Source organism: Leptosomus discolor, chromosome 3 (genome assembly GCF_034619465.1).
Source record: "Leptosomus discolor isolate bLepDis1 chromosome 3, bLepDis1.hap2, whole genome shotgun sequence".
NCBI classification, from domain to species: Eukaryota; Metazoa; Chordata; class Aves; order Leptosomiformes; family Leptosomidae; genus Leptosomus; species Leptosomus discolor.
Genome location: NC_141393.1, coordinates 30,661,180 through 30,684,827, shown reverse-complemented (window position 1 = coordinate 30,684,827; position 23,648 = coordinate 30,661,180). Strand labels below are relative to the sequence as shown.

The window sequence follows — 23,648 nt, the reverse complement described above, 5'->3', positions numbered from 1 at the left end:
CTACTAGTACAAAGCAGTAATAGCAGATAATACTTTGTGTTGTTGGAACCTATTGATGAAAAAAAAATTTGTACGATACCGTGTAAGATTATCTTACATTTAATAACGCTTACGGATAAGGAATGAGGAAAGCTTGGCTAAATATCATAAACAAACTTTGCTTGTGTGTTTACACATTGTCCCTGATTATAGGAAAACCTTTTCTCTATCCAAGCCTTTAATTTTTGAATTTGTTGTAATTATAGCAGGATGAGTAATGTTTTGGTTGGTTGTCAGAGCTCTTTCTTCTTGGTTCATTGAACATGATGATCAAAAGAATTTTTATCTTTCAGGTAAGTAACTTGATGATGGTGAATTATCAAGTTTTCTGCTAAACGTCTTGATATAAATGTATGTTCTCAGGAGATCTTATTTTCTGGTAAAGATATTGTGATCTTATCGGTAACCTTTTACAGACTGTGTAAACACTTTTCTGTCATTAGTGATGTAGCATAATGTACGAACTGCTGATTTTTGTTTCCTTTTACCTCTGTCACATTCTTTGCAAATCAGCATGTAACTTGCTCTTGAAGGCAGCTACTTAAGTTGACTTTTTGACATTGGTAGTTACTTTCAGTTGCAGGATTCCAAAAGAAGATTTTTATAATACGTTGTTCTGGTGTATTTTGTTGCTTTCTCCTGATGGACTGAAGAGAAGGTCATTTTGTTACATCAATTGAAACGAACTTTTTTAGAGTATTGGTTTTCTGCAAACTAGATTTATGGAAATGTCTTTAGCAAGGAAATTAGAGTTTGGTTTTGATTTTTAAGAAACTTGTAGTTGACTGGTTTTGTATAGAAGTAATGGTGCTGTGATAAGACATGATAGAAAAAAAAGAACTGTTCCTTTTTTAAAACAAATATATCCAATGTAGACTATTAATTTTTTTTAGTACAACTCATTTTTTCTAAATGTGGGCAGCAGAACTGAGAATTTTTGAAGCTAAACTGTTTCAATAGCATGACTTCTGTGTTTCTCTAAGAATTATGTAGAGAGTAAGGAGGGTATTCTGATACTCTAATGGTTTTGTTGGGAGACAGGAACGCTGGTTTCTGAGGCTAATTCAGTGTTTAACTTCAACAAAATGTTGATATGATTTGAATTTTATATTGCAGTACCATGTAAAAATATCTATTGGATGTCTAATTTTAAGTGTAAAAAGTTTACATGTTTATGTCATTATAACTCGAGTGTTTTGATAGTAACATTATAATGCCGTTTTACATGCACCAATTTAGTTTCAAGTGCTGTTGTTTGTGTGCTATTCAGCATATACTGTTGATAATTTTTAACTTTCCCAAACGTCTAATAATTTGGGCAAAAATTACTCATGCTAACTGGTAGTATTAGCATATGAGGGTTTTTTAATATTTCAGTATTTTTTCAATTGGTGTTTTGGATTTACTTTTTATATGATTTGTTAGGCATTAGGGAAAAGCTTTGGTATAAATTACATTTCATTCTGTTTACCATGGAAGGAGCCATCAAATTAATATTATGAATACTGGCACAGTTTTAACATTTAATAAATGTAGCTCTTGACTATATTCGACTGTAATAATAATAGCAATATTTTAATATGTATTTTCTTTAGGTTTTCAGATATTTTTTTAAAAATCTTTGTCGAATATTCATAGCTGTGTGATTCATTGAGAAGATTAGAAATTTTAGATTCTGTACTTCATGGAAAACTAGTAGCATTAATTTTCATGTTAATTCTACATGAAACAATTGAGGAAAGAGAAGCTTGTTAGAATAATATGTATTTTAATAATTTAGTGACTCAGTTTGTGTGAGACAAGGAATAGAATAAAGAAGGAAGATTGAATTTGACATCCACATCTCACTTAATGTGTCTCACATCTCACACATGGTCTCTGTGGAGAGCTGTAGGTGAAAGTAAAAATTGTGTACTCTGTATATGTACAATCATCGCTGCTTTTTATATTTACCCCTTTTTGTAATGCTGTTACACTTACAATTTCAGAGGTAATTCGAGTAAAAGAATATTGCCTTCTGTGAATTTCCCTCTCATCTAAATTATATCCAGATCTTTTACACTGAGTCTGCCATGAGGCCAGATTTTGACATTGAAAGTATACATAATGCAAAGTTTGTCTCCAAAGAATGAGAATTGGGTAGAAATAGGCAAAGAAAGTGAGTCAGCAGTGCCTGTTGAGGTAAAAACGCTGGTAAATCATTGAAGTATATTCGTATTGGCTGCAAAATCCAGAAATTCAAGATGGATTATCTCCCTTTTTATGCAAAGGCCTTGGGAGAGCTAGAGGCTTCTAGGAGTCAGATCTGTTGGACAGAGAGAACAGAATGGGACAAGGGTGGCCATTGCCCTTGGGCTGGTGTATGAGACATGACGTTCTGAGAGGAGTTTGATAAGAAACAATGTAACAGCCAGTAAGATCCTCACCTGCTGTATGCTTCTGCCACATTTCATTTTGGGTGCTTGTCGGGCATCTCTGAATCAGTGGAGTTCACTGTCTTGGAAAGCCACATCAGCAAAAGTGGACAAAGTGCTGCTGATTAGTATTACAGCTGGTAAGTTAAGGGTCAAATATGTATCAAACAAGTCCAAGGCAGGGAACAGGACTGTGCAGCTAGGAGCAAGGGAAGGACAGAAACAATGATTGATGGGGCAGGGAGTTTGACCATCTTTTTCAGTCATAATGATCAGTTGACTCAACTGCCCATGAAGCCGTATCTTCAGCAAAAAAATGCGTAGGCCATGATTCTGTTACTCTTGATTCTGGATAGAGTTAAGTAATAATAGAGTTAAATAGCCCTACAATACGATTTGTACCCTTGATCAAATTCACAAGTGATCATAGAGCAGGTGATGTGGTTAATATATTCAAGGCCAGGGCTTCTGTTCAGGGCAGCGTAGACAAGCTGGAGGAACATAATGGAGCTCAGTGAGGACAAATGCCAAGTACTGCAACTAGAATTGCAAGGGTTAAACCCCCACAGTAGTATATGTGGAGGACTTGACTGGCTGGGTAGCAATGCTACTGAAAAGGATATGGGGATTGTGGTGGAGAATAGGCTAAGCATGAGTCAGTAGTGCATCCTGCTGCTTCTGCCTTCTGTATCAGACTGTCCCAACAGAAGGGTGGGTGCTACAGCAACAGAAGTAATTATCCGTTTTTACTCTGCACTTGCTAGACCTCATCTGAAATACTATAAGAAAGGTATTGACAAACTTGATGGAGTCTACTGGAAGAGGGTCAGGGCCTGGAGCTCCTGACCTGTGGGTTTGTTCATCTTTGAGAAGAAAAGGCTGAGGAGAAACCCAAAAGTGGCTTCCCATACCTGTGAGGAGGTACTGAGAAGGTGCAGCCAGCCAAAAGTACCGAAGTAGTAGAGACAGTGATGATTAAAATATGAGGTTCCAAATAGAAAGAAAGGAAAAACTCTTGCTCTGAGGATTTTTGAAGAACTGGTTCTGGTTGCCCAAAGAGATTGTGGGCTCTCTGTCCTTGGAGGTATTCAAGACCAGATTCAGATAAGCAACTCAATCCAAATTCAGCATTGACCCTTGTTTCAGCAGGAGGTTGGACTACATGACCTTCTGAGGATCACTTCTGTGATCACTTCAATATTGGCATAGAATAGGTTTTAGCAGTTAGGAAACTGTACACCAGTTTGTGTTTTGCAACTTTGGAATTAAGCAACAGGGATGAAAACCTGTCCAATCTAGAGAGGAGGGGAAAACAGGCATCAGTTGTTTCTCCTAATGGAAAACTGACTACCAGACGGATGGAGGAGGAGCACGTGTTAATTTATTAGTGTGTGAGAATCTGAAAACTGTAAACAAATATGTTTTGAAATATTCATAAACACATGTTGTGCACTTGAGCTGTACTGCTAATTAAGGTATCTCTTCAAAGGAGACATTATGGGAATTATGTAAAGAATTCCTAAACAATGCATATAGGACCAAGATGTCAATATCTTTTGCAGAGTACTTATGGTGCTTAGACGGTTCCTTTTATTCCCCTAGCTTTCTCCAGGCCCAAAGTGACCAAACAGCTAATATGTCTGGAAAATTAGAATATCTTCAGATGTCACCCATTTTTAATGAAGTAAAGAATGCATTTACCATTTCCTAGGCATGTTTGTCATGTCATATTACTTGAAGTCTGTTATTCTTTTTTCAAAATGAGCAGGCCATGATTGAGTGGCACTTCATAAAACGATCGAGTGCTTGTTTAATAATTGGTTAATGTAAATTATAGAAACATTAATTCAGCATTGGATGAGAGCTTCCTATTTTTTTTGAGTCTTTCTAAAAGTACTGCTTATTTTCTTACCCTTCTTACTTTTTACTGAACATCCACTATTCTATAAATTATTTTATTACAGGAAGCAGTAAGACACTTATTTTTTGTTTCTGGATTTCAATGTGTGAATTGAGTGTCATGGATCTTTAAATGTCAGTGTCCATATGCACAGATAAAAGCAGATTAAATGTAGAATTTTAACATGTATTTTATAAGTAAATTTAGTGCTAGACTCTTACTTGTAAAGAGTTTGGTTTCTGTGCTCTGTAATTGCATATATTCTAGCCGTGCATAGAAATTACCATTCTGGATCAGTAAGGTGGCGCTCCCTTTAGTCTTGTATAGTCTGGGTAGCATAGGGATTTGAGAAGAGGTATGCCAGGTCAGTCTGTGGAGTAAAATTATAGAATGATATAGATCACAAAATTTACAAAGCTAAGTATGGGAATGACAGTCTCAGCTATTGTAGTGGAGAATGATTCCTGAAAAGTTCAATTGGTCACTGTAGGCGAAGGAGTTAAACTGGGGGTAGACAAACTTGCTGTGACTAGGTGGCATGTATTCAGAAAAGTAGATGGAGCAGTGATAGTGCAACCTGGCTGCAGATGTCAAGTTGGCAGATGCTGTGTGACTTTTCAGCAGGTTAAGTATTAGTGTAGCTGTTGTCACTCAGGAAAAGGCTTTAAAATCATCCTAGACGGCTGTCTGAAAACTTCAACACTCAGTACTTGCTATCAAGGAAGCAAAAAGGATTAAAAGAGTGAAGATGTATCACTCGCTCTCATTCCTTACATCCTTTTTCCCCTTATCACTCAGTCCTCAAGCATATACTACTTACTGTGTGTGGAAAGTGGATATTGTACCAGGTAGATTTTCGTCTGCCCTTGTGCTGAAGTTAGTGTGTTCTATGGAGGAACCAGTAGTTGTGAAATATGTTGGTGCCTAAGAATGGAAGTGTCCTACAAACTACGTATACATATAGTTGCAGATCCACCTTGCTCATTTTCTTTGAAATGCTTTGAACCCCATGTGAAGTTCCAGTTAGATGGCATGAAACCCTGATCCCAACTAACAGCACAAAAGAAGGCCCAAGAAGAGAATTTGTTAGGCACTGGGAGGTACTTTGAGAAAGGAGTAGTCTGGACAAAGGAGATGAGGTCTGTCTTGAAGTAAATGTAGGCTGTTGTGACGTGAAATAAGGAGGATCTAACTGTTTAAACCTACAGGTGTAGTAAAGGGAGCAGGACAGAGATGCAAATAAAGTGGATGATTCTGATATATAGTATTACAACAGCCATTGTGTGAGCATATCTTGAAAATTATGGCTGGACCAGAAGGGAAGCAGGATAAGAACATAGATAAGAATTCTGGAAAAATCAACGGTCTTGCAGATGAAGGAACTGAATTTTTAAAAAGCTGTCAAGAAAAAATAAATATTGCATGTTCTCTTTCTCTCAGAACAGATATATATTATAGATACGCAAGAAGTTTAAAAGGTAAAACCAGTGACTTAGAGTGTCTTATACTTGAGGAAGATCTTGATGTAACAAGCATTGCAGAGACCTGGTTGGATAATAAAAAGAACACCAGAGAGAATTGAATTTACTTAAAAATTATACTTTCAGACTTCTAGCTATGTGTATGCACACAAACAGATTAAACTCGTCTCGTGTGCCTTAGAGAAACAGTATAATGATAGTTGACCGACCGTTCCATGAAGTGTTACTTTCTAGAATATACAAGCAAGAAAAAATATTTTTGCTTGAGGAATTTAAGAGACAGATTTAGTTAGCTTAATCCAGAATTGCAGCACCAAACTGTTTTTGGAAGATGCCTAAACTCAGTAGGCATCCCCTTGTTTAACCTGAATATTTGCTGAATTACTGTAAGCGTCTTTCTATGTTTCTCAGAGCTGTACTGGTCTGAGCAAAGTGGTGTCTACTACACGATAAAATGGGGGGGGGGGCGGGGGGGGAAGTCCAGATACTGCAATGGAGCATCTCTGTCTCCAGAGCAGCCCAGTTCAAGTATTCAAGGTTTAAACACTCCTACTAAACAGTGACTGGATCAGACTTCCCGGAAAATGCTATTGGAGCACATTCAGTTCTTTTTGTGCAGAAAGAAATTGAATAGTAGTTGGGTAAAACACAGAATACCCTGGGGCTGTAGGGTCTCCAGCTAAGAATTCTCCCATACTAAACAAAATGAATCTCAATCCTAGCTTGTTCTTACCTATCAGTGATTTGTTGTATTTCTTCATTTACAACTTCTGGAACTGGAATGCAAAGTGTTCTGTCTGTGATGGCATGTAGCACATTTGGGGCATTCTTTTGAAGACAGGTTTGAAACCCCTTCCAGCTGTGTAAACCATTGAAACCACATTTTGCCCTGTGCCACCAAATTATACCTCCTGGTGCTTTTTGAGGACATCAGTGAATGAAGTGTAGTTTTTTTGAAAGGACTGTTTACGTGTGTATTTACAAGAGAAAACTCTTGGCTATGGATTCAGAAAGCTAAGTGGAAGGTATAAAAATCTATTGAAGAAAAGCTTGCTGAAAGAGCCTTGATGCAGCCAGTAGAGAAACATGTGAATTGTCGAGGCATTAAGAAGGAAGAATTGATCTAGAAGAGTTGATGTCAAATTAATTGGTATAAATTTCCCAGCAGTATGAAGCAGTTAAGTGCTTTTTGTACTTTCAGCATTGTAGTAGGATTCCTGGTGTTTCTTGGTAACTTAGAAGGCACGCTTGGTGACTGTGGTGTGACAGGGGAGTTATGTACTGATCTGGTAATCTAAAATGCATTCAATTACTGGGTTGTGATGATAAAAAGCCAAGAGATTTCATAAAGCTCTAAACCTTGTGATTTTTAAATAGAACCATGTACTATTACGGAGGTCTAGCATATAGATAGTATTGCACCCATAAAGGTAACTTGGAGGATTATGGAACTGCTTGTATTCCTTAATGGGTTCTAATTAACAAAGAAAAAGATCTTGGGTAATGGTGTGATTAGCAGGGTGGACGCTTTCATTCAGTGAGTAGCTGTGGGCAAAAAAGATGGCAATGTGATAGGAAGCGTAATCGCAGGAGTGGAGTGAGCAAGTGTGTGTGTGTGTGTGTGTGCATAATAAAGATGTATTTTTTAATATTGTTTACCTAGAACAACTCCATAATGCATAGTAAAACAAAGTAATAATGAGAAGCCTGGAGAACCTCTACTTCTAACATCCTTCTCCTTTTCCCCTCTTCCACTGAGAAGGACTTGTAAACTTTGTGATAATTTACCTTAGAAGAGAAGTGAGGAGAAATAAAATAAAATATAAATGGTAAAAGGGAAAGTATGTTAGAAGATTAAGCCCTTGCCTCATACAGGAGTGTGTTACACCATGAAATTAAAAAAATCAGGAATCAATTACACATGCTTGATTTTTCTGCAGAGTATTTTATTAGTGTGTTACTGCTTGCCGTAATAAGTTGTTAAGCCCAAATTATGAAGACGGTTTTTAAAAATCTCAAGTTCTGTTGATACCAAACACCAGAATTACAGTTTTTGATGGTTAAAAAAAGATGCAAATAACAACAGTCTAGTAGAGATCAGGAAGAAAATCATTTTGGGTAAATTATTCCACAAATGCCTCTGGTCAGGTTCTTGTTATCATACAGAATCATTCCTCTGATTAATGTTAAATGGAATAGTGGACTCAATAGACGACTGGCATTTTGGGTTTTGGTAGTCCTGTGTTACTATAGGTTAACATGTTACTTTTTAGGGAGTTAAGATTTGTATTCCTACTTCTGGTTTCTGAATCAGTAATTAGTAATTATGACTGACTCTTTTACTTTTTAAACTTTTTTTGAATATTTTTTTTTCCTCTCCTCCTAAGGATTATGTACTGAAGGCCTATACCGTGTTAGTGGGAATAAAACAGATCAAGACAACATTCAGAAACAGTTTGATCAAGGTAATGATAGACTTCATTATTTAAAGCCAAAACAGAGCTTGAATTCTCCATGGATTTATCATAGTGCAATGTAAAAGGGTTGCACTTTCAACATTTATTGGGAAGTTGAGCCTGTGAAAAATACTAAAATTCCTCCTAGTTGGTAAGGAAAATAAATGTACTAATTTTCTATGCCTCACTATGATGTTTCAGATAATCTGAGTATAATGCTAGATTTTTTTCTGTCATCTTATTAAAGGATATTCCAGAATTTCAGGTGGAATGAACTTTTCAAAAGTGAACTTAGCATTTTCAAAATTTCAGTTTTTAAGTACTTGAAGTTCTGTTGCCTACAGTGCTTCTACTTCTGGCCTTGGTTTAAAAATTATCTAGCATGACTTTATTATTATAAATTTAAATTAAAAAAAGGTCTTCTAGTTATAAAACATGAAGCTTCTGTTACTTGGGAATCTAGTGGTAGATTATGTGGCCATGTGTGGTCACTGGTATGTTTCATTATCCTTTTTTAAAAGAACAATTGCTGTGCCCTGTACCAGTTTTTAACAAAACTTTGGGAAGTGGAGTTTAAAACTTACTATTGGGCCAAATTGATTATTCAGAAGCCAGTCAATGGCAAATAGAAAAGCATTTAAGTCTGAATTAAACAACTTTATTTTTCTGATCTTCTACTGTTGTCTTGTACTGTCAGATTTTCTTATATTTGATTTCTTGTGGGTCAAAATGGTGGCAGCTTATCTGTAGGTTCACCTTTTCATACATTTTTTTTTAACAAATGTTTGGGAATATTTTCATTTTCAGTGTTTTGAATAAATTCTTGTTTTCATAAAATACTATGAGGAATGATAGCTGTAGGTTTTACTTACATTGCTGTTTTAATTTTGTTTTACAGATCATAATATCAGTCTAGAGTCTATGGGAGTAACAGTAAATGCGGTGGCTGGGGCTCTTAAAGCTTTTTTTGCAGATCTGCCAGATCCATTAATTCCCTACTCTTTGCATCAAGAGTTGTTAGAAACATCAAGTAAGTAATAAACAATCTTGTCTTGATCTAATTATGTTACATTGATTGCCCTTATTGCAGTTTTTACTTCCTTGTAAGTTGAAGGGACTAGGTGCACTGAAATACTTTTAAAATTGCTTAGATATGTATGTTTTTTATATTCTTTAAAATTACCAGAACTATATGATGAAATAAATGTAATATGTTATTTTTTCTAAGTTGTGGCTTATTATTTATCCTAGATATAATTTTCCTAGAAAACTTATTTGGAGAAATCTACTTGTTTTCCATTCTGTATTAGCGCTGCATGTGATGAAAGCTCTTGGAACTGTATTAGTGTTGTTAACAGGGGAAAAATCCCTTGAATTCATAAAGTCTTATGTTCAAAGTAGACTTTAGGAATCAGACGCATCTATAGAATATTATGGTAATTCTCAGGTTTTTTTTCAAATTCTTTTTGAACTCCTTGTAAGACAAAATGCTTAATTTTGTTTGCCTTACAAATATTTTTCAGACACTTCAAGGTGAAATGACTAAATTGTTCCCTTCTTTTAAAGAGTATCTGTCTTGTACTGGCAGCAAACTGTTTCAGAAAAGCACAATTTTTTCAGCTGCACATTTTTGCAACGTACAACTGTGACATACAATATTCTTAACGCTATTGTGTTCAAAACATGAAAATATGAGTGTAAACCTAAGACTTGAGCCTGGACTTGTTTAATATACAGTCCATTAGAAATTTTGTGTTTTGGACGATATCTGTAGATACCCATTTGTGGTATTTCTGCTGTCCATTCAGGTAGATTGCTTGTTGAATGTAGTTAGGTTTTATTTTTTCTCAAACGTATATCAGTTACATTTCAGTCAAAACATGTAGTAGCTTAGAACATAAGTGAATGGACTGTTTTACGGTGCCATTAATACTGCTTTAATTTTCTATTAGGGATATATTGGAGCATATTTAACATTATTTCTACGGTACTAGGGTACCTCAAATTTCTTTTTAGCAATGCAGTCAAGTAATAGAGGTGAGCTTGTATTCCTTTTGATGAAATGAGTCATCATGGAAGTATATTCTGCAGAATGTATGGTTCTACAATACTTTAGGGGTACTTTCCACAAGTATTTTAGCAGCAGCATTAGTTGTTTGGGTTTTTTTTAAAAAAAAGTTATTTTATTCCATAGTTCTTCCTTACATGCTGCTTTTTTCCTCTTTAAAGCATAAATAATGTCCCTTGGGCCTGTGAAAATCCCTTTTCTCCTTTCAACAGTATATTTAAAATAGCTGCACCAGGCTCATTCATAATTTTTGTTATGATTTGAATAACTGCTAAGCTTAAGATATGCAAAATTCAGGTGAATGACTTCCCCTAAATCTTTGTGAAACTTCAGTCCAAATTAAGCTTATAGATACATCGAAGTCATAACATTTTGCAAGCACAGGAAAACCTAACAAGAAATGACCCTGTCGCATTGTTAGTTATCATTCTATGAGCCAACAGTGAGCTAATTAAGTGATTCTTTGCTGTTAAACAGAGATAAATAATTCTGCTTAAACAGAAAAACATTTTTGTGTTTAGATAGTTCCTCTATAATAAAAAAATTATTCTATGCAATAGTATATGCAGATAGGAATTTTATCAAGTATTTTTTCACTTGGTATTTCTCTATGGGTATCTTATCTGTAGCATTATGCTAGGAAAAAGACTTAGCAACACTTCATTCAGTTTGTCTTTCTAGATGTATCAGAAAATGTCACTTCTTTCTGTAGAAATCATGGATAAGACAGAACGGCTACACGAGTTGAAAGAAATTGTGAAGAAATTCCACCCAGTGAACTATGATGTCTTCAAATATGTAATAACGCATCTAAACAGGTTTAGTATTTTTCTACAGAAATTTTATTTAAGTTGTAACAATTGCAAAAAAGATTGTGTTAGTAACAATGAATTGGCCATTAGAAAATTTCATGCTGCGTTGCTCATCTGTTAGTATAAATATGGAAAATGAAACTAGGAGTTAAGAGGTGGATCAGAAAAGGTTTGTATATTCTGTTCTCAGATTTTATTGATGTATAAATATCTGGCATCGTTGCTACTATAAAGTTATAAGAATGATTGGTGTATGTAACAAAAAGGCTTGGAAAGAATAACTATGAACCACAGGTAAAGATATCTCTTCCTCCACTTCTACCCTGAAAGTAGCTATTAAAATTATAGGCTAATATAGGTTTCAAGGGGCCTGAAAGTCGTTTGGCCTAAAACCAACCCCCACCCCTCCCCCAACCCATTAGAGCAGGGGTAGCTTCAATCAGAATCGAAAATGTAGCACTTGAAAACCCTGCTCAATAAGTAAGCTGTAGAACAAAGCTGTAAGTAACAGTAAATTGGTTCCTAAATCTTGTCTCTTGCATGGAAATTTAATGGGTTTCTCTTTAAAAATTATTTCTCTATTTACTAAAGTAGTGTGATATTAGATGTATACTGTTTCATAATCTGCTGCTTTATGTGCACAAATGTACAGTAGTCACTCTTAAAAAAAGAGGAAGAAAAAAACCAGTTTACTCGTGTTTCTTTTTCAGCTAAAATGGGATTGTTCTCTGAAATCCACTGAATGAGATTAACTACATTATTAAAAAAAAAAGAATAAGCTTTGCCAAAACTAAAATAATTTTATCTTTAACAAAAAAATTTGTTATCCAGTAATCTGTCACTTAAAGATTAGCTTGTGATTTTTTTTTTTTTTTAATGTATTTTTAGGCAGAATCACAGAATTGTTGAGATTGAAAGGGACCTTTGGAGATTGTTTAGTCCAACCCGATTGCTTTGGCAGAGTCAACTAGAACAGATTGCCCAGGATGGTGTCCAGTTGGGTTTTCAGTATCTCCAAGGAGGGAGACTCCACAGTCTCTCTGGGCAACCTGTGCTAGTGCTCAGTCACTCTCATAGTAAAAAAAAAAAGTGTTTTCTTATGCTCAGCCAGAATTTCCTTTGGTTGCTTATGCCTCTTGCTTTTTGTCCTGTCACTGGACACCACTCAGAAGAGTCTCAGTCCATGTCCTTTACACCCTCCGATCCGTTATTTAAAACCAATGATAAGACTTCCCCTGAGCTTTCCCAGACCAGACACTCCCAACTTTCACAGCCTTTTCTCATTTGAGAGGTCCTCAGTTTCTTAATGATCTTTGTGTCCCTTCATTGGGCTCACTTCAGTACGTCCATGTGTCTGTTGTGCTGGAGAACCCAGAGCTGGACCCTGTACTCCAGATGTGGCCTTTGCAGTGCTGAGTAGAGGAAAAATCACCTCCCTAGACCTGCTGGCAGCACTCCTAATGCAACCTAGGATGCCATTGGCCTTCTCTGCCACAGGGGCATGTTGCTGGCTCATGTTCAATTTACTGTCCACCAGGACTTTCAGGTCCTTCTCTGTAGTGCTGCTTTAATTATATACTGCTAGTATATAATTAAAATGGAAATGTTCATCAAATTAATTGTTCGTTAAATGAGGTGAAATACTCTTCTACGTGATGGAAAAGTTCTCGTGGCAGACTGATGTTTTAAATGCTTTGTTTTTAAGTCATACGTCATTAGAGTAAGGAGTGTGGTATTGTTGTATAGTTAATAGTTGTTGGTAATTGATATTATTTCAGTGTGTCCATAAGCATAGGACTTGGTTACTGAAACAAAAAGTACAAGTACTATCCAGGTGAGTTTGCTATTGAAATACAAGACACCAATAACCATGAGAATATAATAAATAGCAACAGTGAGGTGAATTTTTCTGTAGTGTGATAAGCACCTTTCAGAGCATACTAGCAATCTAATTATGGTTGATTAACTTAAGCAGAAGTGATTTTTAAAGATGGAGTTGAAACAGGGTGGTGTTGGATTGACATTTTATCTATTGGTTGTGGTTTATGTTTGCTCTTTGATAGTGAGTCCCTTTATTGATAAGGGCTAATATGGCGTAATATGCTTCTGAAGTCTGGGAGAGTGTAGGTGTACAGCTTTTAAAGTCTGATCATAGAGCGGGTTTACAGCCTGAAGTTCCTGAAGGGTTTGTGGTGGAGGAAGGTGGCAGGATCAAGAGAAACACTCTTCATTTTTCATTTTGAGTGAATGTAAAAGAAGGTGACTAGACATTTGCTAAGCACTTACAAGAATGTTCTGAAGTAGTTTGGGGAGATTTGGTAGGATATGGCATACAGGTTGGTAGGTTATTGTTTACCCTTAGAAAGGACAGAGGTAGTTTTGAAACACAGGAGAGAATAAAGTTGGTTGGTTGTTATGTTTAATCTAGTTGTGAGCTGCAGCTGGGAAATAGGTATAATGCTGCTCTCTGCTCGCTTCTAGCCAGAGGTTCCCACTGCTTCATTTGTTGGATCTAATGATTATGCAGCTGCAGCATGTTATAAAGGAAAACAGAAATGGGGGAAATGTAATTTTCTGTAGAATACACTGGCTGATCTCAGACACCCTGGGCCACCCTGTGGACTGATGCCAGAAAGTTAGCAGAGAGGGAAAAGGAAGAGAGGAAGAATGAAGCTTCACCTGTTGTCCACAGCAGTGGCAGTCTACAGCTAGATCATGTTAGATTTAAGAAACAATATGAGAGAGGCAGCAAGCAGTGAAGTCATGACAAGGGGGAAGAAAAGGTGCGTAAGACAAAACACGTAACCAAATCCTAGAGGTGCTTAAGGATGTCAGAGGGTATACATTTTAGCCTGTGCAACTGAAGAAGCCCCTTGAAAGATTTTTAAATTCAGAGGAAAAATTACAGGGAAAAAAAGCAATCTGCAAAATAGATGATGGGGCTTTTATTTCAGGTTTTTTACATAGCAGGTGGGTTTTTTTTGCTGGTTTTATGACTTAACTTGTTGTAGTTTGTTCTGTAATGAAAGACTGTTGTAGAGTTTGAAATCCGTTTTTGGTGGTTTTCATTGTACTCATTTTAGGGAAAAGGTACAGACAGTTCTGATTCAAAACCCTGATAGATTCATTGTCCTGTCACCATATCTTACACTTGAAATTTATTTAATTCTTCGTAAGTCTCACTCGCTATTCTGTCTCCAGAGTATAGTCTAGGAGGAGTTTACACACAGAAGAATTCAGCATAGCAAGAAAACTCTTTAATAAAAATGCTAAGCAAAATGGAAGCTTAAATTTATATTGTTGGGTTCTTTAATCCTTAAATGAAGTTAAAATGTAGTTCTTTTAGCAAAGAGATTATGAATATTACTGTCACTCAGAAATAGTATCCAAGTATCATTTGGACCAAACTTACTCAAAACAGATTGAGAGGCAATGTTTGTGTACCCTCACACTGTTTGGAATAAGTAATGCACATGCTAAAATGCAAGTCTACCCTTTATAGTTAACCACTATACATGCATTGTAAATGAGTGAAAATATTTTCTTATAGCATTAATTCTAGTGTTTACTATGGTTTTCACAGCTTTTGGATCTATGGACTACAGCCAGCTGTAAGAAACTCTTGCAGTCTGTTCTTGTTAATCATCAAAATTGTAGCTGACAAGTTGCTGAAGTTTTATTTTTTATCTATTTCTGCAGGACAACTGTAGCTCAGTTACCTTTGTGCTGTCCCCTGTAATACAGGAATTGCATGTTTCCGGCTAAATGAATATCTTAGGTGTTTGTCAGATTTATTAACATGTGATTTTTCATGTGTATCTCAGTAATTACTTCTAGATAAAATTGTGATGTTATTTTAGAAAGCAGAGTATTTTTAGAAGACAAAATATGCTGGCTCTTTCTAGCCTATTACTATGAAAAGTAGTGTGTGGTTGGTTTGTTTGTTTGTTTGATTTGTTTTGCTTGTTTTTGTTGTTGGTTGTTTTTTTCCCTTGTGATAGTATTGTAATAAGGAATTTAGATCACAAGTGAAGAACCTGCTTCTGCTCCTGCTTAAAAGCAGGAAACTTCTAGGAAGAGAAACCCAGCTGGAAACCTTTGCATTATACATTACAAAATAAAACAAAATTAATGTGTTGATATTAGTGAAATTTCCACTGATGATGTTCTTTACAGCTTGGCCAAATTCTGTTCCTGGCCACTGTGAAAAAACCTGCAGAGGTGTGCTTTAATCGACACTTGATTTTTTGGGGTTTGTGTTTTTAGCATGTGATCTAATGTGATGCCTTTTTCTTCAAGTGCCATAGATGCTAGTTAATATATGACTGTCCTACAGTAAGAAGCTATTTCTGTTATTTTTCTTCTAGGCGTTTTAATGGGTGAGATTTTAGTTTCGTGAAATCCTGTAGCTAGTTGAGAAATTTGAAGTTTGTTTATTATTGTCACTTCAAAATGTCGGTGGAATGTTGAATTTCGTTCTTGATTAAGAGTTTAATCAGATTTATATTTGTTAGCTATCCAAATCTGGGAAGGTCATGATTTCTAAATTTTCTTCTGCATAACTGCTTAAAAAACCCAAGAACAATTGTTTTAGTGGATAGCTGGAGGAAAGTAACAAAAATCTTGAGGTTGTTTAATAATAATGCTTACAGTTAGAGAGCTATGAAAATATGTGTAGTCGATTGCATACCGGATTTAATTCATTCTGTGCCTGTCGTTCTCATTTCAGGGTTAGTCAGCAATATAAAACCAACTTTATGACTGCTGATAACTTATCAATTTGTTTCTGGCCTACTTTGATGAGACCTGATTTTGAAAACAGAGAGTTTCTTTCTACCACCAAAATCCACCAGTCGGTTATAGAGACCTTCATTCAACAGTGTCAATTTTTCTTTTACAACGGAGAGATTGTAGAAGCACCTAACCCAGTGGCATGTCAACCACCGCCTTCCAGCGCAGTGCAGATGGTGGAACCAATGGTACCTCTGCAGTTACCCCCACCACTGCAGCCTCAGCTGATACAGTCACAGTTACCAGCAGACCCTCTTGGTATTATATAACTAGAAGAAGATTGCAGGCAGCCTGGCACTGGACAGTAAAGACAAGCTATAGACATGCATGTTTCAGGATACAGTAATGTACTTCATATTTATGAAAAATAATTCCCATCCAGCTGATTGGACATCTTTTTGTTAGATCCCGTACTGTGTTCCTCATTTGTACACACTGCAGATAAAAACTGTGTGATAAGCATGACTGGAGAGGTTTAATTTTTAAAAGCAAAAATAGCTATAAAGTACAAAGCTGCTGCTGCATGATACCTTATTGCAATCACTATATCATTCCTGTGACGGTTTGTCACAATATATTGTGAATAAAATTTTTCTATAGAAATTTAATGATTTAAAAAATTACGTTTATGAAACATTCAATGCTTACAGCCTGCTTTATGGCTGTTTTTGTTATTTAACATGCTATTTTTTGGCAATTTTATTCACATTCAAGCATTCTGTGTAAACAATTAAAGCCCAGCTATAGTTTATTTTGTAATCTCCTGGCTACTTACGTGATGGTATGCTTAGGATGGGTTATGGAAGAATGCAAAATGCACTGTTGAGAATTTTACAATCCCTCACCATCCATCTTTACTTGTAAGTAAACCTGTGGACAGTTTGTTAAGGGTGGGTGAATTTGCTTATTATTTCTTACAGCACAATACCAAGGACATGCTTGTTGTAAAAGTGAGTTTCAGATATTGTACAAAAATTTTGATGTTGCCTACTTATTTCTTTATGTTCCATTACCGAACTAAACATTTTGTAAAACTGTTAATTCTGTAAACAGCTGCATGTTTAAAAGATCATTGATGGTCTTGTAAACTTAATCTAATATATTTTAGATATTTTAATTTTTCCCACTTGGGAATACATGTAGTGTTTAGAAAATAGTTCATGACATTTTCATATAAGGTTATATAACTTTTCATACATAAACATGAATTTTGTTGTAGTAAAATTCTCTAAACCAAACAATGTTTTAATCTAGGACTTCAATTAATCTATTCTTTAAATCTATTTTTATGTGACCCTTTAAAGATATACAAAAATGCATTGCTAATACATAGCAATAAATACTTTGGGTACTGACAATTAACCTCTTTGGAGTGTGTATATATAAAATCACATAAACTTGTATTCATATTTTTTTCTGTGGTATGTTGTACTAAAATGTCAAATGACTGATTTTTTTTTTCACCATATTTTTAAATTATCTCTTTTTTTCACTTATTTTACTTTTACATTGGTACCAATTTTGCTGTAAAAGAATGCTGCTTAATTTAAACAAATCTCGGTTAAATATTTTGTTAGTGGTAAAAAATTTAGAAGGTTACACATTGTAGCAAAGGGGAGACCATAGATAAACACTACCTGTGAGAGTTTTCATAGCAGCTTTTTTTCTTTCATGCTTAAAATACACCTTTTTAGGTCTGCAAAGAAGAAAAGAGTTTTGGCTCATCCAGCTGCTAGAATGTTTTGTGTAGTTTAAAAAAACAAACAAAAAAAAGCTTTATGATGGTCATTGTTGTAATCTTCACTTATAACAAGATTTAAGATCGTCTTGTATGTATTATAGTAAATAGATGATTTTGAGAATTGAGGCTTTTAAGAGTTTGATTTGCTCCATTTTCCCCAAATAAAAGTTGCCTTTCCCACTTATGTCCTAGGTATTGTACTTCTAATTATGACTTGGATTATCATTCTAGATTACTATGATACCATAAACCCGGCTGCTGTTTGAAGTACATGTATATTATAAATTATCTTGATATTGTGTTATATTCTTGCAAGTAATTATCTTTTCTAAGAAAACATAAACAAAAAAGAAAAGTCAACCGTATTCCTATTGCAAAGCACACAGGAATTAATAGTACAATAAAGTCTGTCCTGTAAATTGTAGTATTCTTTAACTTGTTCTACTTTACCTGTTGTCTATATAGCTTTTATTTATAGTTGTCAGTCTAATCTTCGCATGTTTAGCAAAGAAAATGAAACTTCAAGAGTTTTATAAACTATTTCTAGGTTGCTAAAGAATTTATTTTTCTACTGTATATGGTATAGACAAAGCATCGCCTGTACAGGAAACAAGTCTATTTCTAATAGAAGTAAGCTTAAAAATAAATGCCAGTCATATCCATATTTAAAAGTTCTATCTATAAAGTATCTCCAGTCTTTGTAATGTGAATTACATTTTAAACTTTCTACAGATTCCAAGTTGTTTGCCATAATATTTAACTAATTTTTGAATACTAACTTTTAGGATATTTTACATTCCATTTCATGACAAAATTTCATGTTGAACTTCATGTGCTCAGCAGTATTTGCAGTATTGTTCATTTCTTGTGTATGATGTTATGGCTAAATCATTTCATGGTTTTTAAAAATCTTAACACTTAGACTTGGCCAAATATGAAAGTGTTACTACATTTACTGGGTAAAACATAAAAAGAGAAATAATAAGGAAGCACGGCATGTGGCACTCGATTGTCACATGGAAGAGTCCCTGCGTACTGTTTGCGTTATGGAACGTGGATGTGTGTGTATGTGTAATATGTACACTTTGGTGTTTTTTTGATGTGTTTGTGTGTTTTAAGTACACAAGCACGTCTGCACAGACTCATATGCACATACACCCACATAATACTGGGAAATCATACCATCGTTATTAAAGATTTATAATAGAGCTTTCTCTATTTTTATTAGCGCTATAAAATGAGGAAGCATGTCATATATGAATTCCTCATACTTTGGCTCATGTAGTCCCTTCTAGTTTTAATGAAAATCTAAACAATAATAACTATATTTTTTAATGTGAGCATTTTTACAGTAATATCTATCTTGGTAAGAGACAAATGTATATTATTTTTGGTTGAGCATCTCAGTGACACTTTATGGAGTAGTTTGTCTTTTTCATGTAATATTGGTATAGACATACTGCGGTGTGTTGTCTCTCAATGTTTCAGCAATTTTAAAATCCCAGACATGAGTTACAAAAGTGCCATTTTAAGTGATGCTGAACAGGTTGTTTCAAAATTCCTTCGTCTCCATGATCTTGCAGAATTTTAACATATAGTGTAAATAGATCACAGATGTCAACTGAAGTGAAAAGAAACTTTTTTGTTGTTTGTTTTCTCCGTTATTTGAATCCTGGTTGCTAGGGAATTATAGACATGGTTATTTTTAGCTGCTGGAGTTTAGTTTCCAATATTTATGGTAAATATAGAAAAACTATCAATTGGAGATTAAAAAAAAATGGCCTTAGCTTACGTGCTTATTTCAGTTTTTTTCAGAAATTGTGATGCTGTTTGTCAACTGAAAAAATTACACATATATAAAAAATTTTGAAGTCAAAATTTTGTTCTTTGTTTATAATGTAATCTTTTGTTGCTACATCAGCAGAATACTGCAGTGAATTAAATATCAGTGAAGCTTATTCTGTATAAAAGATGCAACGAATAAAATACTAAGATGCTTACTGTGTATAATGTTCAGTTTAGTTGCCTACTAAATTTTTGAAGGCAGAAGCACCCTACCTTTCACATACACAGAGATGAACTGTAGCAGTAAATCTTGCTAAACTGAGGGCACCAAGTGTTTAAGGCATTCTCGGGGCAGGGAGGGTGTCTTTCGCATTGGATACGTCTTTGAAACTGCTGAATTTTGGAAGTGGTTCCCACAGTGGTCAAGACTCTTCTGTAGGCAGTGCACACCCCCCACCCCCCCAGGATGGGTACGTGTGCGCGCTAGGGAACAGATCTCGAGTGACAGAGCACGAGGTGTTCTGTTTAACTTGCAGTGCGTGTGAAATTCTGTGGCTCATGGGACCTCTTACATTTTTCACCTGAGTGAGCTGCTCAGCAAGAAAGGCTGATCAGTTTTCTACCATGCTAAAGGAATGGATCTCTTAAGTTTGGGTTGTGGGGTTTGTTTTTTTTCCTATGGAATTTTTAAACCAGAAGTAAAAACTGGGGGTTTTGAGGTAACTTTAAATTTTTGGAGTTGAACGTTATGTATTGGTCGTAATTCTACCTATATGGGATAAATCCAACTTTGTCAACAGTAACGCTTTTAGTTCTTGTGCATGTGACATCTCTGCTTAGTTTGTTTCTTCAGAGCTTCTCGAGTCATATGGCTGATGCAGAAATGACTGCAAAAACGTCTGGACAGCCTTCAAATCTGAACACTGTTCAGGTTTTATTCTATGTCTTAACACTTTCAGATACTGGGGCGTTTGAATCTCAAATAGGATACTTCTTACCTATAATTTGTTCAGTGTGCAAACCTCAGTTTTTTTAGATTGCTGAATCAGAAAACATCTCTGCTGAATCTGAAGCGTAATGCAGTGTTCTGCTGTACAGCAGACGGCAAGTTTCTGATGAATAGCTGTCGTAGAGAACCAAAGTGTAACATGAGTGCTCACTCGTGTCAAATCCGATCCTTCAACTAATTCATAGTTTCCATGGAATCAGAAGGGATGAATATAATCTGTCATCATGGCTAGTGAAAGCAAACACTTCCTTCCTTTTCGTATTGACAAATTCTTTCCCAAGTGTGTAGATGGTGCATGTTACGGCTGTTGCCCATGTGTTTCTCATCTTCCTTACAAAACACAATGCATGTGTGTTTAGACCTGGTATCTTTGTTGCTGAATTGAGTGTCCTTGATGCCTAGCCAACGTTCTGGTGCTTTTATAGTACAGAATAGGGTTTAATATACCTGATGACACTAATAAAAATTTGTCCGTTAGTGTTTTTTATTTGGTGTGGTTTAGAAAGCATGAAGAATTAAATAGTTTCACTGAATGCCTACAGTGCAGTCACTGTGGGTTTTCAGTCTTAGAGTGTGATAATAAAGAAAGGCTGTTGTTGCTTCTACTTACAAGCTGTTGTGAGTTAAGAGAAGATGGGAAGGGGATCTCATGGTGGTACGTCTGGCCCTGGCTGCATGTCAGTGCTTCAGGGGTAGATACACTCACTTGAAGAGTACTTCTGACTGCTTGTGTGACTGATTTATATAGTGTAGCTGCACCTTGTATTTTCCCCCGAGTTACAGTATCACAGCCTATCTGTTCTTACAGATTTTTCTGCTTCACAACAGAAGTAGTGAAGGGAAAGGCAAAGTAGCCATTCTTGTCTCTTCCTGCAGTTCTCTCAGCTTTGCCACTTCTGAGAATTGTCAGGGGCTCCTGAATTGCTCTTGCAGGATTTTACTGAATAGAGAGTAGAAAATGTATGAAGTGGTAAGTTATGAGTTGAAGGTCTTTGGTTAACTGGCTCTGAGTGCCATGAATTAGTGAAGCATCTGGAAAAAAAAACAAGTTGCAGTATTGGATGACAGGTGGTGTGGTCTCCCCTTGAAGGTTCCACCCTCGGTACTTGGCAGTGCGACCTGAGTTTCTGCAGTGACTGCCTTTACTTGGTCATATTGACCCTGTGCAAGTTGGGAATGAAGAAGAGATCAAGAAACCTACCTCAAAAAAAATCATGTACTTTGAACAGCTGCCTCTTAAAACAGGTGAAATTATGAAACATAGAATGTAGCAAAAGAAAAATATGGAGAATGGCAGTGTCCATGGTTCGTTATTGAAATATGTGTGTATGTACACGTACGCTTTTTTAACTTAGCAAGGAAGTAGGTGTCGATACAGTGTTCTAACATAGTAGCAGGTGGCCAGCCTGCTACAGATAAATATTGCTGACAGTTCAGATGTTAAGTTTTGAAAACTGAATGTAAACAGATCTATCTAATTCTGATATCCTATCTGTGAGTTGTCTAGCTCTAACATTGGTTTAGTTTTGTTATCCTGTGTGGTCACACAAATAACCCTAGTTTTATGCCCTTTATTTAACTGTGTTGTAATTGAAAAGTTTCTTTTATCTCTTCACAGATGACTCCTTCCTTTGTTTTTCTCTTAGTATTTCTTTTTGACTTAATTAGTCTTAAAGATACTTAAACTTAGTATCCGATCATAATATTGTCTCCTGTAAAACATACTGGGTCCCACATAAAGTTTATACTGCCAATACACTTTTGTCCCATTTTGTCTGCACTTGTCTGTGTGCACTCATTTGCTATTTTGGGTATGCAGGACCTGGGGCAATGTGGTGCTTGTCCATGTCTGGAGGTTCGGATCGCTAGGAGTTAGATACTGGGGTGATGGTTTTTCTTACCATAACCTGCTTTTAATGAAAGAGTGCTTGAAAGAGCAGCTAGGAGACCGTTTAAAAATGGTAAAGGATGAATGTTACGAATTCTCAGTTTATCAGTGAGGTGAAGGTGCTTGCCTCAACTGGGCTTCATTGCAGTGCTAGGGGTTTGTGTGTAGGGAGCTCTCAAGACTTCCACTGATAGTGTAAAGGGAGGAGGAGATGGGAAAGCTCTTCCCTATGTCCTTCTCTGTAATCTCAAGGGCCAGTGTTCTTGCAGAGTTTGGGGCACCAAGCCCTCGCTGTCTGATGGGGAGTTTTGGCCCCACAGTATGAGGGTTGTGGATTAGCATGACTTCAACCAAAATTGGTACAGCTGAAGCATGCGGACATACATACCGACATTAGGTTGTTCCTCAGCATCCCTGTTCCTGAAGCATGGTGTCCTGGGAGTCTTTTGTTGGTTTTTTTTTTTGTTCTAATATAAAAGAGTTTTGAGTGGTATTACCACCACAATCTGCAGTTCTAAGTCATCTTACATCTCCTCATAGCTGGCCAGATTTATTTACCAGGATATAAAGCTTCTCTGACCAGAAATACTGCTGGGGAAATAAAACCAAGCTCTGTTCTCCTTGGGCTTGTGCATGGTACTATCAAGTATTACTTTGTTTTCTCTCTTCTTTTCAAAGAAGTAGTTCCTAAGAAAAATGCGAGGGCTGAACTGTTACTTGTCAGAGGAGTGTTTTTGTAGCACGATAGTGACACTGTGAAGTAAATGCCCAGCTCATTCAGTGAAGACATGAAAGTAGCGTATGAAGACATGAATCGTGCTGGAGTCATTCAGAAGACTGTCCGTTGCAGAGTAAGTGCATTGTGGAACAAATTATCCTCTCAGTCATGGCTGTAGTTCCTCTTTGAAGGAAAAGTAATACTTTTTTATTTTCTTTTTTATTTTTTTTTTCTCCCTCCAGAAGGGAGATGTAATGTGATTGTCAAAGCTCAGCTCTGACCCAATGGGGAAATGAGCAAACAATTTGATACCAGAAACGCCCTAAAAGACACTGCGGACATCTGTGTCCAATCCTAGTATTCAAAGTATCTGGAGAAACTGGATGCTTCTGTTTTTCAGCAAGACTCTGCTTCTCATAAGCTGCGGGGCAGGGTCTCATAGCAACCTTTGGATTTTGACCACTGCCCAACATCCAGTTTCTACTTAAAACATTGGCCATAATAAATGTGTTTTTAAGCTACTGATATGTAAATGAGTTGAGTCTG

At 36.0% G+C, this 23,648-nt stretch overlaps 1 protein-coding gene across 1 annotated transcript in view; it reads left to right on the top strand.

The window, feature by feature from the left end:
• ARHGAP5 (Rho GTPase activating protein 5) overlaps positions 1–16,516 on the top strand; it is a 35,043-nt gene extending 18,527 nt beyond the window's left edge. Inside the window, exons 3-6 of the mRNA XM_009948376.2 lie at positions 8,222–8,299; positions 9,189–9,320; positions 11,071–11,176; positions 15,900–16,516. Of these exons, the coding sequence (XP_009946678.1) occupies positions 8,222–8,299; positions 9,189–9,320; positions 11,071–11,176; positions 15,900–16,230 (647 nt within the window). The 3' untranslated portion in view covers positions 16,231–16,516. The remainder of the gene's footprint in view (positions 1–8,221; positions 8,300–9,188; positions 9,321–11,070; positions 11,177–15,899) is intronic.
• Positions 16,517–23,648: the final 7,132 nt, after the last annotated feature.